Source organism: Myotis brandtii, unplaced genomic scaffold, assembly GCF_000412655.1.
Source record: "Myotis brandtii unplaced genomic scaffold, ASM41265v1 scaffold187, whole genome shotgun sequence".
Classification (NCBI taxonomy): Eukaryota; Metazoa; Chordata; class Mammalia; order Chiroptera; family Vespertilionidae; genus Myotis; species Myotis brandtii.
The window spans coordinates 706,131-720,382 of record NW_005356944.1 but is presented as its reverse complement, the minus strand read 5'-3'; the positions used below and the strand labels follow the sequence as shown (position 1 = coordinate 720,382).

General features: G+C 60.1%; 1 protein-coding gene across 1 annotated transcript in view; it reads left to right on the top strand.

Annotated features, from left to right (window-relative positions):
* The window catches only part of NRXN2 (neurexin 2), a 90,935-nt gene extending 80,519 nt beyond the window's left edge, over positions 1-10,416 (top strand). Inside the window, exons 20-22 of the mRNA XM_005864447.2 lie at positions 6-142; positions 2,246-2,324; positions 7,907-10,416. Coding sequence (XP_005864509.2) covers positions 6-142; positions 2,246-2,324; positions 7,907-8,130 — 440 coding nt within the window. The 3' untranslated portion in view covers positions 8,131-10,416. The remainder of the gene's footprint in view (positions 1-5; positions 143-2,245; positions 2,325-7,906) is intronic.
* The last annotated feature ends 3,836 nt before the right edge of the window (positions 10,417-14,252 follow it).

Genomic DNA, 14,252 nt, shown 5'->3' with positions numbered 1-14,252 from the left:
TTCAGTGCTGCTCAGTGCGGAGACCACGGCCACCACCCTGCTGGCCGACATGGCCACCACCATCATGGAGACCACCACCACCATGGCCACCACCACCACCCGCCGGGGCCGCTCCCCCACGCTGAGGGACAGCACCACCCAGGTGAGGACCCTCCCCCCGTGGGCAGACCAGTGGCAGGGCTTCGGGTGGGGCGCCCGGGGAGGGTCCGAGGGCCTGGGATCCTTGTGGTGGTGACGGCTTTGGTGAGGCGGCCAAGGTCTCCTTTCATGACGTGTCCTTTGCCCTGGTGACCCCGATGGGGAGGTGCCCACTATTTCTAGGGGACCGTCCCCAGAGCTGAGGGGCGGTTTGGTACCCAGCTAGACCAGGGAAGACTACCCCCACTTAAGAGGGAGGAAGTCTGAACTGGGGGCGAGGGCGGGATGACCCTTCTGCCCATCGGTAATGGAAGCCACGCCCAGTGCTGTGGGCAGCCGGTGGAGACGTGGACCAGGATGGCATTGCTCTGGGCACAGAGGTGGCAGCACTAGAGGAATAGTGGTTCACGGGCATGGCAGCCCCTGGAGGCTGGCGCGGGCCCAAGCGGCCTCTGACTGTTGGGACCCTGCAGGGGGCATGCAGGTCCGGTCCCTGCTTTCACACGACCTGTGACCCTGGGCCAGCATCGCCTGTCGCAGCCTCGGTGCCCTCAGTGGGTGCGGGGGCTTCCCCTCCCAGTGCCCGCCCGCCTGCTCAGGTGCTTGCCCGGGCCAGGTCCCGCCCAGGGGTTTGTCTTCTCTTGTACCCAGAGGAGCAGCAGAAGGGGCTGTGCCTCGGGAATGAGCCCCCCTGGGGCAGGCCCAGCCTGGCTTTCCTGGTGGCTAACGCCATCGAGCATGTGTGACTCACTGAGGCAGCCGGGGGGCCTGGCCTCGTTGTGGCCGCAAGGATTGTTGGTTCAGGGAGTGCGCGTACCCGGCACGTTGGACCTGGCTTGGTCACCCTGCCCCCTACCCAAGCTGCTCTGTCCCCCGCTGCTGTGGCTGTTGGGCCTCTGGGCCTAGAGGGACCTCTGTCCTCCCAGGCTGAGGGAGGGGTTCCGGCCACATGGAGGCGTGTCCTGCCTTTGGCCTCTGTACATGAGGCCTGGGCTCCGTGAGCTCCAGGTCCCACCTGGGCCAGTCTGCTGCAGGGACCCTGGGACTGGCTGACAGGCTCATGGGGCAGAGAGCCAGGCGGACCGTCCCTCCACTCTGCCTTCATTACCAAGAACACCGAGGGCCCTCGGACGCCAGGCCTTGCCCTAAGGGGCGGGGAGCCCTGGGAGAAAGGCCTTGCTTCCCCCAAGGTTGGGCATCCAACAAGCCCAGTGCCCTCAACATGGGCCAGAAGAGCCTTCAGATGCAGTGGCGGGGTGATGGGCAGGCCATCCACGCAGCAGAGGGGGGACCCTGGGGTCATGGCTGTGGAGAGGCCCCCCAGGGGAGGCTGGTGAGAAGGGGCAGGAGACACAGTGCTCAGGGGTCCTCCAGGCCCCGCCCAGCCCTTGGGTGAGGGCGGCAGTGTCTGAAGATCAGGGGGCGGGGAAGAGGCAGGATCTAACTCCTTCTCCCCTCCCCACCCCAGACTTCTCCCATCCTGACCTTCAGCCAGGCGCCACCCCCCCATCCAGCAGTCTCCCAGGCTCCCTTCCTGCCTGGACCCTGGGTTTCCCTCCCAGGGTCTTTTCCCTAACACCCCCAGAGGGCCCCCCCTTACACTCACTCATCTTGGGGATTCTCTTTCTTTGCAATCAGGAGACAAAATGCTGACAAAGTCGACTCCCGTTGTCATGACAACCACAGCCCTAATTATTGTGTGCAGCCTGGTTCCCCGGCTCAGGGAAGGGGGTTGGGAGAGAGATGAGGGTGATGGGGTTGTCAGGCTGGAGCTGAGGAGCCCCCCAGGCCCTGCTCCCCCTCTCGGCCCCTGCTGGCCTCCAGAGGCCCCTGATGGCGGGGGACCTTGCCCGAGCCCTGAGGTCCCAGGTGTGGTGTCCAGTCCCCCCAGGTGCCGCAGGAGCTGAGGGGCCACTGCAGGGCGTGTGTTTACTCTCCCTTTGCCACGAGGGACATGAAGGCCCAGGTTACCCGAGTGATGACAGAGCTGGGCACGCACCAGGGTGTGGTCTCAGCCCAGGGCCCCTAACCATATACCTCAAGAGGTGGGGGTCTGCTGACCCACCTGTACCCCTCTTCTTTCCCCCACCCCTCCTCTCACCCCCAGAACACAGATGACCTCCTGGTGGCCTCGGCTGAGTGTCCGAGCGATGACGAGGACCTGGAGGAGTGTGAGCCCAGTACTGGTGAGTGCCTTTCCCCCCTCCCCTGCCCCGGGCCCACTGTGACATTGACGGGAGGGGGGCGACTGTCCCTGCCACCTGGCCAAGCCCAAGGGGCCTGCTGCCAGCCCTTAGCTTTCCCTGATAGCTCCTCTCCCTACTGCCCCTCCCCCCGCCCCCCAGGTCCCTCAAGTGCCCTCTGGTGAGGCAGTTTGTGTTTGGTGCCCCAGCCCTCAGAGGTAGCGGGGTCCTTAGCTTGGGGTCTGGGGTTGAGAGCCAAGGGATGCTGGGAGGGAAAGAGGGAGACGGTTCCCTAGAAAGTTGAGTGACTGCAGCTCCCATGAGCCCTGGGGGAGAGGGGATGGGGAATGCAGGTTTAGGAACTACAACTCCCATCAGCTCTTGGGTCCAGAACTGCAACTCCCATCAGTCCCTGAGCCTGGTGTTCTCTTGGTCACTAGTAGAGGAGGTCGCTGCTAGATGCTGAAGCTTCCTCATCCCCAGTCTCAGGGGGTGGCAGACATTCTGCCAGGGCTGCCAAGCCAAGCCAGGGCAGTAGCCGGGTAGGAGGGCAGGGCTGGGAGGGAAGCTTCCCGGGGTGGCAGTCCAGCCTCTGCCTGCTCCTTCCAGTGCAGCCCCAGAGAGAGACCAGATTGGCAAAGCAAGGGTGGGCCTTGAGTGCCGACTGAGAACTGTGGGGCGGGGAGTGGCACAGGGGGTGCAAGCGCTGCTCACCTGAGCAGGTGGGAGGGTGGCTGAGAGGAGCCGAGGTCCTTGTGCCTGAGGCTGAGGGTGGGAAAGGGGGAGGGACCAGATTTCCCATCCGGAGCAGGGGCCCTGTGCAGCCTGGCCGAGCCCACGGGGCACGCATCCCCTGCTTGGGTTTCCAGAGGCGTCTCCCGATGGCCTTCCAGCAGCTGGCACCTGGGCTGCTGGTACCAGGAGGATGGAGGCTGGGCAGGTACATGCAGGCTCAGGGAGGTGATGTGGTCAGCTGAGGTGGACAGGGTGACTGGGGTCCATCCTGTGAACCTGGCCTGGGGGATGGGCCCGGGGGGTCTGCCAGCCCCAGAAGAGATGCTCACGCGGAGGGTGGGCCACAACCACGGAAGGGGTGTGGGTGGGGCCTTGTGGCTGTGGCTCAGCTTTTGGAGACCAAAGGTGGGGTTCTGGGGTGCAGGCCTTTATGCCCAGAGACAAGCCCAACTGCCCTCTATGTCCCCCTGTAGACCAAAGCTGAGGGCATCTTTCTAGTGGCCCTGGGCCCCACGGCACTTGGGGAGCCCCAGGCTGCTGGGCTGCAAAGGCCCCCCAAGTGCAGCCAAGGGCCTGTGCTCTTGGAGCAGACGCCCTCCGCCCTCCGCTGTGGCGGCCCCTCTGTGGGGCTGCTCCCTCCCTCGCACCCTCACACTGCACCGTAGCGTTGGCATCGGGCAGCGGGAGCCCAGCACCCCTCCTCCACTGGCTTTATCCCTCCGACTCGTCACTCCCTGAGGTTTCCTGTGGGTGCCCGTGCCTCCGTGACGGTGACGGATGGTCCATGAGAGCCCTGGGGTAGGGCTCTGGGGCGCAGAGCTGCACTTGGCCCCACCTCGCGTGTTTGCACACATGTGCCGTGTCCACACTCTGGGATGGGGACTGCTGGGGTGAGCGGAGGTGTCCCAGGACCCTCAGAGCCATTGAGGCACACATCCCTATGCACACACAGAGAGGAGTGAGGCCACCACACAGAGACAGGCTCCCTGGGCCACACCAGGGCCACACACTGTCCACTGAGGTCCTAGCTTCCCAGCCCCAGCCCGACGAGTCTTCGAGGGGCCTGGTGTGATGCTGAGGGTGCAGGTGGCTGTGCTGGGAGGAGGGGATGAGAAGGGCTGAGGGGACTGCACTGATCGCGGGCAGCTCTGCCTGGGAAAAGGGCTGCGTACGTGGTGGAGAACTGTCCACTGAGGTCCTAGCTTCCCAGCCCCAGCCCGACGAGTCTTCGAGGGGCCTGGTGTGATGCTGAGGGTGCAGGTGGCTGTGCTGGGAGGAGGGGAGGAGGAAGGGCTGAGGGACTGCACTGATCGCGGGCAGCTCTGCCTGGGAAGGGCTGCGTACGTGGTGGAGGTGGAAGAGGAATAGAAGTCGGCGGGTAGGGGGAGGGTGGTGGGCTAGCCTGGCTCCCAGCTTTAAAGTAAGAAGGAGAGAAGACAGAATGCACGCTGAGCCCCCGGAGGAAACCCACAGAAGCCACGGGCTCCCCAGACGTGTGTCACCCGCCTGCACTTGAAATGGACTCTTGTCATCCTGATGGGGGGCCAGGCAAGGACCAGGACCACTGCAGGGTTCCCCAGGCGGATCCAGATCAGGCCGCCCACTGGAGGCCTTTGCTCTGGCACAGGACCAGGCCTCCTTGGGCCCGAGGTCAGCATTGGAGGTGGAGGTGGCCTGCAGGAGACTGTGGCTGCCAGGGGCTGAGCCCAGGATGTTTGCACCCCTTCCGCCTGTCGGATCCTCCTCTCTGGGTCCAGGTGTGAAGCCCAGGATCCTCCCCGCTCATCTTTCCACCCTTTCCCATGACCTGGGCCCTGCACAGACCCCAGGCTCCATGGCCCCACCCCCAGCTGGGTGAGACCATCACCTAACACGGTCATTTTACCTGAGTTTGGCAGCCCTGTCACAAGGGTATTGCTTGCTGGACGCAGTGTTTACATTCTTTGCGTGGGCGTGCCTTCGGATGCACTCACCGCCCCGCACTGTCTCAGCGCCTGACCCACACACTGCTCCGGGCCTGGCCCCTGTAGGGATCTGAGCTTGCACGCAGGAAGTGCCTGGCTCACATCCATATGCACACACAAGTCTGGCCAGAGGCACGCATGAGCACATCCATGCACACGTTTACGGACCTGCCAGCAAGCTCACATGTGTCCACTTCCATAGGTACATACATGTGTTCAAAACTAGACGAGCACATGCCATTTGTACCCGGACCAACAGAGGCACACACATGTACTCAGCTACAGTCTTGCGCATGTGTGCTTAGAGCTCCAAATATATGTACACATAGGTGTGGACTCACAGATGCCCACCTGCTCAGACCCACAGTTACATACTTACCCAGGTGCTCAGCCACACAAAGATGTACATGCAGCGTGTCTTGAATGCACCACAGCACTTGCATGTGCTCAGAGCTGCACATACAGGTGCAGACCCACTGTGGCACGCTCGCACACACCTGTCGAGGCATGCATATTCCTCATGCATATTCAGAGTGACAGTACATGCTAGATCTATAGGCGCACTCGCATATTTCAGACACGATGCTCTTGTATGTTCAGGCCTGAGCATGTACACACACGTACGTGCTCAGAGCCATCGAGGCACATACATATACGTGTCCTCAAATTCACAGAATTCCATATCCATGCTCAGCTCGTAGGTGCACACATGTGCTCAGACCTTTACGATCCTACACACACACACAGACTTCCAGCTGCTCACAGAAGTTTTAGAATTGCAGGTGCCTGGATGCATGTTCAGAACAGCTACACACACAGTGTGCTCAGACCCGCCCAGGTACAGGTGCACACGTGCACAAACATGCAGGAATTCAGGCTCACAGAAGTGTACGTTTTAGCTCCTCCCAAGTACACACTTGTGCTCAGACCCTCAAAGGGATGCTCTCAGGTGCCTACATGTGCACTCATTCCCACAGAGCGTGTCTGTGCACACAAATGCACCTGTACGGTGACCACGAGGTAACGTGAGCACATTCCAGGTAGGCTCTGTGTGCCCAGATCCAGGGATCCATGTCCTTGCACACTTTTGTTCTGACTTACAGACCGGCACCCCTCCCCCACTGGCCAGGAGAGAGCCTGAGAGGCTCACCTTAGCTCAGACTAACAGCTCATTCTTACATGTACACTCATGTGCTCAGAGACACACACACATGCTCAGACCCCTCAAGGCATGCATACACGTGCCAAGTCCCACAGTGATGCCCACATGCCCACACAGCTCCTATTGCACTTACGCCGTGCAGCTGCGTAGGGAGGGGTATGCACATATTCTCAGACTCACATTGAGTTCAGATTCACGCAGGCACAGATGTGTTCAGACCCCGAGTGTCTTAAGGTAACACTAGTTCTATAACAGGTGCGCTGCACAACATCCGTGGTGTAACACAGATTTATTTCCCCGTAACGTGAAGTTACGCACAAGTGTCCCTGTGTGCGGGCAGCTCTTCCCCAAGTGCCGACGCAGGGCCCAGGCTCCTTCCGTCTTGAAGCTAGTCCATCTTCACGGGGTGGCTTCCCGAGTGTGGGAGGCTCGCGAAGGGGAGGGCCTGTGGGCCAGGCCTGCGCGGGAGGTGCACATCGCTCCTGCCGACTCTGCCCTTTGGAGCTGTCACATGGCACAACCTACCTTCCAGGAAGGCCGGGAGGTGTGGCCTTGCTGTGCCCCCAGGAGGAAGCAGAAACATAGTGACCAGCTAGTGACGTATTTGCTGCATCTGGTTTTCAGGTCACCAATGATCCATTCCATTCTTCCCACACACAGAGCACACCCACCCCTCCCCAAGGGGGACACCGAAAACCCACCCACTTAGGGCTGTGACCCCAAAGGTGAGGATGTCGGGGAAGTGGCCGCCCACTCCATGGGGTACTGGCCTGGCTCCTCGGCACCCATGTGGGGTCTGGCACCCACGAACTAACTGATCTCACAGCCCAGAACACACCCAGAATACAGTGGTGGCCAGAGCCCCACAGTCAACCTCCCACTCCAAAAGGGCAGTGGGAGGCGGCGGCTCCCGGCTCCCGGCTCCCGGCTCCTAGCCCGAGGAAGTCCGCCAGCACAGAGCACAGGGCAGCGCCTGCGGTGGGCAGGGTCGTCCTTAAACCCCCCTCTGCTGCTGGGAGAAACGCCCTCTCCTCTGGGGCCCTGGCGCTCCCTCTGGAAGGCGCTTCCTGGTCTCCCCTCTCAGGGCCATCTCTGCAGTGGGTGTCGGAGGAACGTCCTCTGCGGCCTGTAGCGTTGACATCCACTTCCGGCTCCTGCGTGTTTGAAAGGCCCCAAAGGTTGTGTTAAGGCTCACAGTGACAGTAGCCACACCCAGGGATCCTTCTAGACCAGTGGTTCTCAACCTTCCTAATGCCGCGACCCTTTAATACAGTTCCTTGTGTTGTGGTGACCCCCAATTTCATTGTTACAAATTGAACATAATTAAAGCATAGTGATTAATCACAAAAACAATATGTAATTATATATGTGTTTTCCGATGGTCTTAGGCGATCCCTGTGAAAGGGTCGTTCGACCCCCAAAGGGGTCGCGACCCACAGGTTGAGAACCGCTGTTCTAGACCATTCCCAGCAGCTCATTTACTGTTCCTCCGCCCAGGCCTGTCTTGACTTAGAGGTGACTGACTATCTTGAGGGCATTGACTCAGCAGTTGGTGGGAGGCGGCCACACCGGGCTGGGCCCCTGGTCCAGGTGGAAGCTCCGGGCTGTGGTCCCACAAAGCCGGTTTCTGTCTTGTCTTACGACTTGGGGTTTGGAAGCAGCGGCTCCTCGGACGCTTGCAGGCCCCGAATTTCTGGGTCCCTCTCTTCCCTTCATCTCTGCAGCTCCACGTTCTTGCCGGACTTTGTCTCCCGCTTGTCTATGTTACAAAAAGCAGGAGGCAAAGGCCGGCAGTCGCCCTGGCTTCTTTCCTGGCGCTGACCCCGGTGCCTCAGCCTCGGCACGGCCGCCCTCTGGTCATCACGGGATGCTGGTGCCACAGCCTTGCAGCTGCGTCACGTGGCTCCTCCGTCCAGCCGCCGCTCCATGTCCCTGGGTGGTTGCATGAGGGCCCCAGGCTCCGATGGCACCATTTCCGGGGCAGTGCCTGTTCGAGCAGCATCCGTTTCGGTTAACAGGTGCCCTAGGATCTTGGGGGTGTCTCACCCTGAAAAGGGAAGCTTCTACGCAGGAGAAGCCCCGGGCGCCTGACCAGCAGGCTCTGCCTCAAGGGCGCTTTGAGAATCCAGCCTCCTTCCATGTGGGGCCTCCCCCGTTTTCAGCAGGTGGTCGCAAGGTCCCGGGAAGGAGGGGAAAGGCGTGGAGGGTCACGCGCAGGAGGCTTTCACGGGCCGGTACTGCCACTGCTCAGTCACACGGCCACACCTAAGTGCAAGGGAATCTGGGAAGTTACTCTCGCTACCCAGCAGACGAGGAAAATGAGTTGGGGAAAGAGGTGACCCCGGAAGGACAGGGCATGTGCGCAGACCCGCGGGCCACGCTCCCATGTCTGCAGTGGCACGTCCACGCTTCCACACCTGCGCACACGAGCTCAGGCCAGAGCCAGGGGTTCGCTTATGCACACACACGTCTGTTCAGAGTCAGATTCGCTGACACGCGCACTCACATGCTCAGACCCATCGAGGTTCATGTATGCACGCGCTTAGCGACACGCCCAGTGCCCAGAAGCAGGCCCTCGGAGGGTGTGTTCCTGCACATGTGCACACAAGTGCCTTCGTCTCTGACCTTGAATCCACCTTGGTGCTCACCCTTGCTGGGCTGGTGTTTCCGGGTGGGGAGGGGCCCCGTCCTTCAGGTCACGGCGCACGGTTACGCGGGTCGTTCTCTGCTGGAAAAGGTGAGTGAGGGCTGAAGTCTAGCCAGCGCCCTGCTTGCCCAGCCGTGGGTCCTGGGCCCGGAGGGCGGGGCTGTGTTCACCAAGAGGACAGGATACCTTTGTCCAATTGCGCCGGAGATGCTGTTCGCACCTGCAGGCTGTGGCCGGCCAATGGCTGCCTTTTTTCTCATTTGCATGAAATGCCCTGTGGGCTCCTGGCCTTGCCCTCAGCCTGGGCAGGGCACCTGGTGTTGAGGCCTTAGCCAGCTGATTGCTTGGTTTCTGACATCCTGCCTCCGTTCTAGACACCCCTTTGGGGGAGGTACATCCTGTTTGGTGGGAGTGGGATTCGTGGGTAGATTCCCAGTCAGGGCTCTTCTGTTCCCTAAAGGCAGCGGGGCTCAGCGTGTGGGGCTGGGACGGGGGGGCGGGGGGGGGCCTAGGGGAGGAGGTGCCTGGTGATGGCTGGTGGTCTCCTTGCCAGAAGGGAATCCTCTAGCAAGTGGGACTGAAATCCAGTTTCAGAGCAGAGGGGGTGGCATCCGTGGTAAGTGCACCTGCATTTCCCAAATGCCGCAGCTGCCTGGAGGAGGGGAGGGGCAGGGAGGGAAGGGAGGCTGCTGGTGTCCTTACCAGACCCAGGGGCACCCCACCCAATGTGCACCCTTGGTGTGGAGCTGCACCCAGGGTCCCAGGCACCAGCATCTTTGTGAGTCTGCACCCCCACGTGCCCAGCGGGAGGGGCGGCCTGGGGAGCCCCCGTTAGACTTCCCCAGTGAGGAGTCTCTGGGGACCCACCCCTCCTGCTAAGTCCTCGCTGAGCAGGCTTGCCTGACGCTCCGGGACCAGTGTACGGCCCAGGAAAGCCCAGTACCCATGTTGTGTGAGAGTTGACGGCCCCAGAGCCCAGGCCAGCTTCAGAGCGTCAGGGAAGGGAGGCAGCGTGGGGTCTGATAGCCGTTCTCTTGCTGAGGGTGAGGTGCAGGGAGGAAGCGGTGTGGGGTTGGAATCAGATGTAGGGCCATGAGATGGAGGTAACAAGGGTCAGTTGTGGCTGGGGGGGTGTGAGGTGGGGAAGCAGTGAAGGCAGGACACCCTCCCGAGATGCTCTCAGAGCCTTGGGCAGATGAAGGCCCTGGAGAAGCCCCCAGGAGAGCAGGGGAGGGGCTGGTACCCAGGTATGGAGGCCGGGCAGCAGATGGAGTTGAAGGGAAGGGGAAAGAGGTCCGTGTGACTCGGCCTGGGGGGCTCTAGAGGCGGGCAAGGCTGTGCAGGGGAACCTGGGAGCCAGTGTGTCCTGAGGACCTAAAACCCAACACGTTGGAGGAGATGGTTGTGGGGGCCCCAGGCTGCGCAGGATTTGTCTGTGGCCCGAGGCCTGATGCCCCCGCATACCCTCGTCTAGATGGGGGTGAGAGGGAGGGTAGGGATCCGAGGCCTGTGCCCTGGTCAGCCTCTAGGGCAGTGGTTCTCAACCTTCCTAACGCTGCGACCCTTTAATACAGTTCCTCATGTTGTGGTGACCCCCAACCATAAAATTATTTTCGTTGCTACTTCATAACTGTAATTTTGCTACTGTTATGAATCGTAATGTAAATATCTGATATGCAGGATGTATTTTCATTGTTACAAATTGAACATAATGAAAGCATAGTGATTAATCACAAAAACAATATGTAATTATATATGTGCTTTCCAATGGGCTTAAGTGACCCCTGTGAAAGGGTTGTTCGACCCCCAAAGGGGTCGCGACCCACAGGTTGAGAACCGCTGTTCTAGGGCATGAGGTGTCCCCAGCAAGTACTCCTGATCCTATGCCCTGGGCCTGGCAAGCCTCAATCCTGAAGTTTCCAGGAGCAACTGGTGGTCTAGTTTAAGGTCTAAAGTAGGGATGGCTCGGGGTGAGAGCTGGGCCCGCAGAGCAAGGCTCCTGGGTGGGGTTCAGGACCCGGCTGCCCTGACCAGGGAGAGGGGCTCTCACCCCTTCCAGCCTGGCCTGGCTCAGAGGAAATGCTTGATGACTATGCCTTCCCTTCCTGGGCAAGACCATGAGCCCCACTCTGGCCAGGCCCAGTGCTGGGCGTCAGGGAGACAGAGGGGCCTTCGGCCTTTGCTGGCAGTGAGTTCAAACCTGGAGGAGGAGGTGATTGGCTGGATTCGCACGATGAGGCATCAGCAGGGGAAGGTGTTCTGAACAGAAGGCAAAGGTCAGGAGGGGGCAGGTGGGGTGGGCCAGCGGTGAGGTCCCAGATGTGTTTAGGGTCCATCCAGAGGGGCCCTGCCAGCTTCCTTAGAACTGAGTTTGCCCCTTACCCAGGGACCAGGTGCTGGGCATCCTCTGGGTCTGGGCTCAGACGGGGAGGGGAGGACAAATTGCATTCATCTGTCGGCCGGAGGCGATTGGGAGCCAGGCCCTGGCCCCACCCTCATTTTATAAACGAGGAAATGGAGGCCCAGAAAGTGAAAGAAACGAGCCCACGGCCACGCAAGAATTAACGACAGAACAGGTCTGTGGCCTCCTAGGTTCAGCCGCCTGGCAGGCTACTACAGCACGGAGATGGGCCAGGCCTCCTGGCCTCCTGTGAGACTCGGCCCTTTCCTGGCCTCCCAGAGCCACAGAGGGACTGGCTAGGCCAGTGGTTCACCGAGCCCAGTGGTCGGCAAACTCATTAGTCAACAGAACCAAATATCAACAGTACAACGATTGAAATTTCTTTTGAGAACCAAATTTTTTAAACTTAAACTATATAGGTAGGTACATTGTTATTAACTTAATTAGGGTACTCCTAAGGCTTAGGAAGAGCCACACTCAAGGGGCCAAAGAGCCGCATGTGGCTCGCGAGCCGCAGTTTGCCGACCACGGACCTAGCCTGATGCCCACCCCAGCTCAGCATTCTTCAGGAAAGCCAGGTAGGATGGTCCCAGCTCCACAACACACCTCTGTGCTTGGCTGCGTGTTTCAGTGTGGCTGAGCCCTCGGGGGGCCTGGCGGCCTGGGGCTTCGTAATCTGGGGTGCAGGTGAGCCGCTGCTCAGGGGGGGATTGGAGCTTGGTGAGAAAAGCAGCCCGAGATACTCAGCAAGACTTCGAGTTCAACGGCAAGATCTTGGTTGCGGTTGGCTAGTGTGGCCGAGGATGGCTCGGCCAGGTTGCTGGAGCTTGTGGTCTGAAGGATCCGCAGAGGTGTGAGCCGCCAGCTGGGCTGCAGAGTGGCAGGCTGGCCTGGCAGTGGAGCCCTAGGGTGCTTCCTACAGGGGTGGAGGGCTTGTGGTGCCATCTGTGAGGAGCACACCCGGCAGAGACCAGGGAGAAGCCCTCAGATGGGTTTCCACCCAACACTAGCAGATTGCAGCACTTTGGGTTGAGAGGGGGCCCAGTGGGCTGATGGGAGTTGTAGTTGCTGACCCAGGGCTGGTGGGAAACGTGGCCCATACCCCTCCAAAAGCTAATGGGAGTTGTAGTTCTCACCCTTTGGGGCTGATGGGAATTGCAGTTTCTGCTCTGGGGTCCCTCTTCATTAGACCTAACCCCCCCAAAGCCCTCCCCAATAGTTCCCTTGGGCCCTATATTAGCAAATGCTTCCTTCCCAGATGGCTGTGTATGTATTCTTTTTCTTTTTTTGCTTTCTTCTTCTTTCCGTTGTTTTATTATTGTTTTAACAATAATAAGAGGGCCAGAGGCGGTCAAGCTCTGGCCAGGTCCTGGCGGCCCATGGGGGTTTGGGGAGGGGGAGGGGGGAGTCAGTGGGGGTCAGAGGTGGAGGGTGAAGAAAGAGAAAGTTGGGAGTTAGGGAAAGCTCAGGAATCATGTGTCCCCGCCCCGCCCCCATCTCCCTGCCTCCACGTGGCTTCTCACGCCCTTCCCAAGGTCCTATGGGACAAGACCCTCTGCCCACGCTTCCTACGGCCCTGTCACCTCCCACCTTCAGTTTCTCCTCTGCTCATGGCCTTCCAGGCTCCTTCCCATGCACATCCCCTCCCCCATCCTCACACCCTGTAGCCATCCCCACACATCGCCCTCCTGTGCCCCCTCCCCAAATCCTCCTTCCCACTGTCCCCACACACACACAGCCGCCCTCCTGTGCCCCCTCCCCAAATCCTCCTTCCCACTGTCCCCCCACACACAGCCGCCCTCCTGTGCCTTGTCCCCAAATCCTCCTTCCCACTGTCCCCCCACACACAGCCGCCCTCCTGTGCCTTGTCCCCAAATCCTCCTTCCCACTGTCCCCCCACACACAGCCGCCCTCCTGTGCCTTGTCCCCAAATCCTCCTTCCCACTGTCCCCCCACACACAGCCGCCCTCCTGTGCCTTGTCCCCAAATCCTCCTTCCCACTGTCCCCCCACACACAGCCGCCCTCCTGTGCCTTGTCCCCAAATCCTCCTTCCCACTGTCCCCCCACACACAGCCGCCCTCCTGTGCCTTGTCCCCAAATCCTCCTTCCCACTGTCCCCCCACACACAGCCGCCCTCCTGTGCCTTGTCCCCAAATCCTCCTTCCCACTGTCCCCCCACACACAGCCGCCCTCCTGTGCCTTGTCCCCAAATCCTCCTTCCCACTGTCCCCCCACACACAGCCGCCCTCCTGTGCCTTGTCCCCAAATCCTCCTTCCCACTGTCCCCCCACACACAGCCGCCCTCCTGTGCCTTGTCCCCAAATCCTCCTTCCCACTGTCCCCCCACACACAGCCGCCCTCCTGTGCCTTGTCCCCAAATCCTCCTTCCCACTGTCCCCCCACACACAGCCGCCCTCCTGTGCCTTGTCCCCAAATCCTCCTTCCCACTGTCCCCCGTCCCCGCACGCGGACACCCAGTGGGGTGACAGGCCCTCAGCACCGCAGACTTCAGCTTTGTCACTTGAATGCGGGGAGAGGGCACCAGCGAGGAGAGAGAGTGTGCAGGAGGACCAGGCGCACAGGGAGAGAAGAGAGAGGGAGGGAGACGCCAGGCAGGCAGACAGGAAACGTGGTACGGAAAAGTTGTTTTTTCTTATTTTTTTCCCGGGAGAACCCGCTTACACAGCTCTGTTTGTAATTTTTTTCTTCATGCTAAAATCACACGGCCTATTTGTTGATGTAAGTTGCCTGAATTCCGTGGTATGCTATCTTCTTTTTTAAAAACAAAAGAAAAAAAAAACAAAAGCCAAAAAAGAACTATCTAGAAAAAAACCCTAAAAGATACTGTCGTTAGGCTTGTTTAAATGCTGCTCTTGTATGTGTTTAAAGTCGTAAGCCAGTAGAGTTTCTTTTTCCGTTTCTTTTCGGTTTCCTTTCCTTTCTGTTCCTTTTGGTTTCTTAAGACAATCGAGACCCCGCGGGCCAGAGCCCGGGGTGCCCAGGGCACCCGCTGCCGCTTAG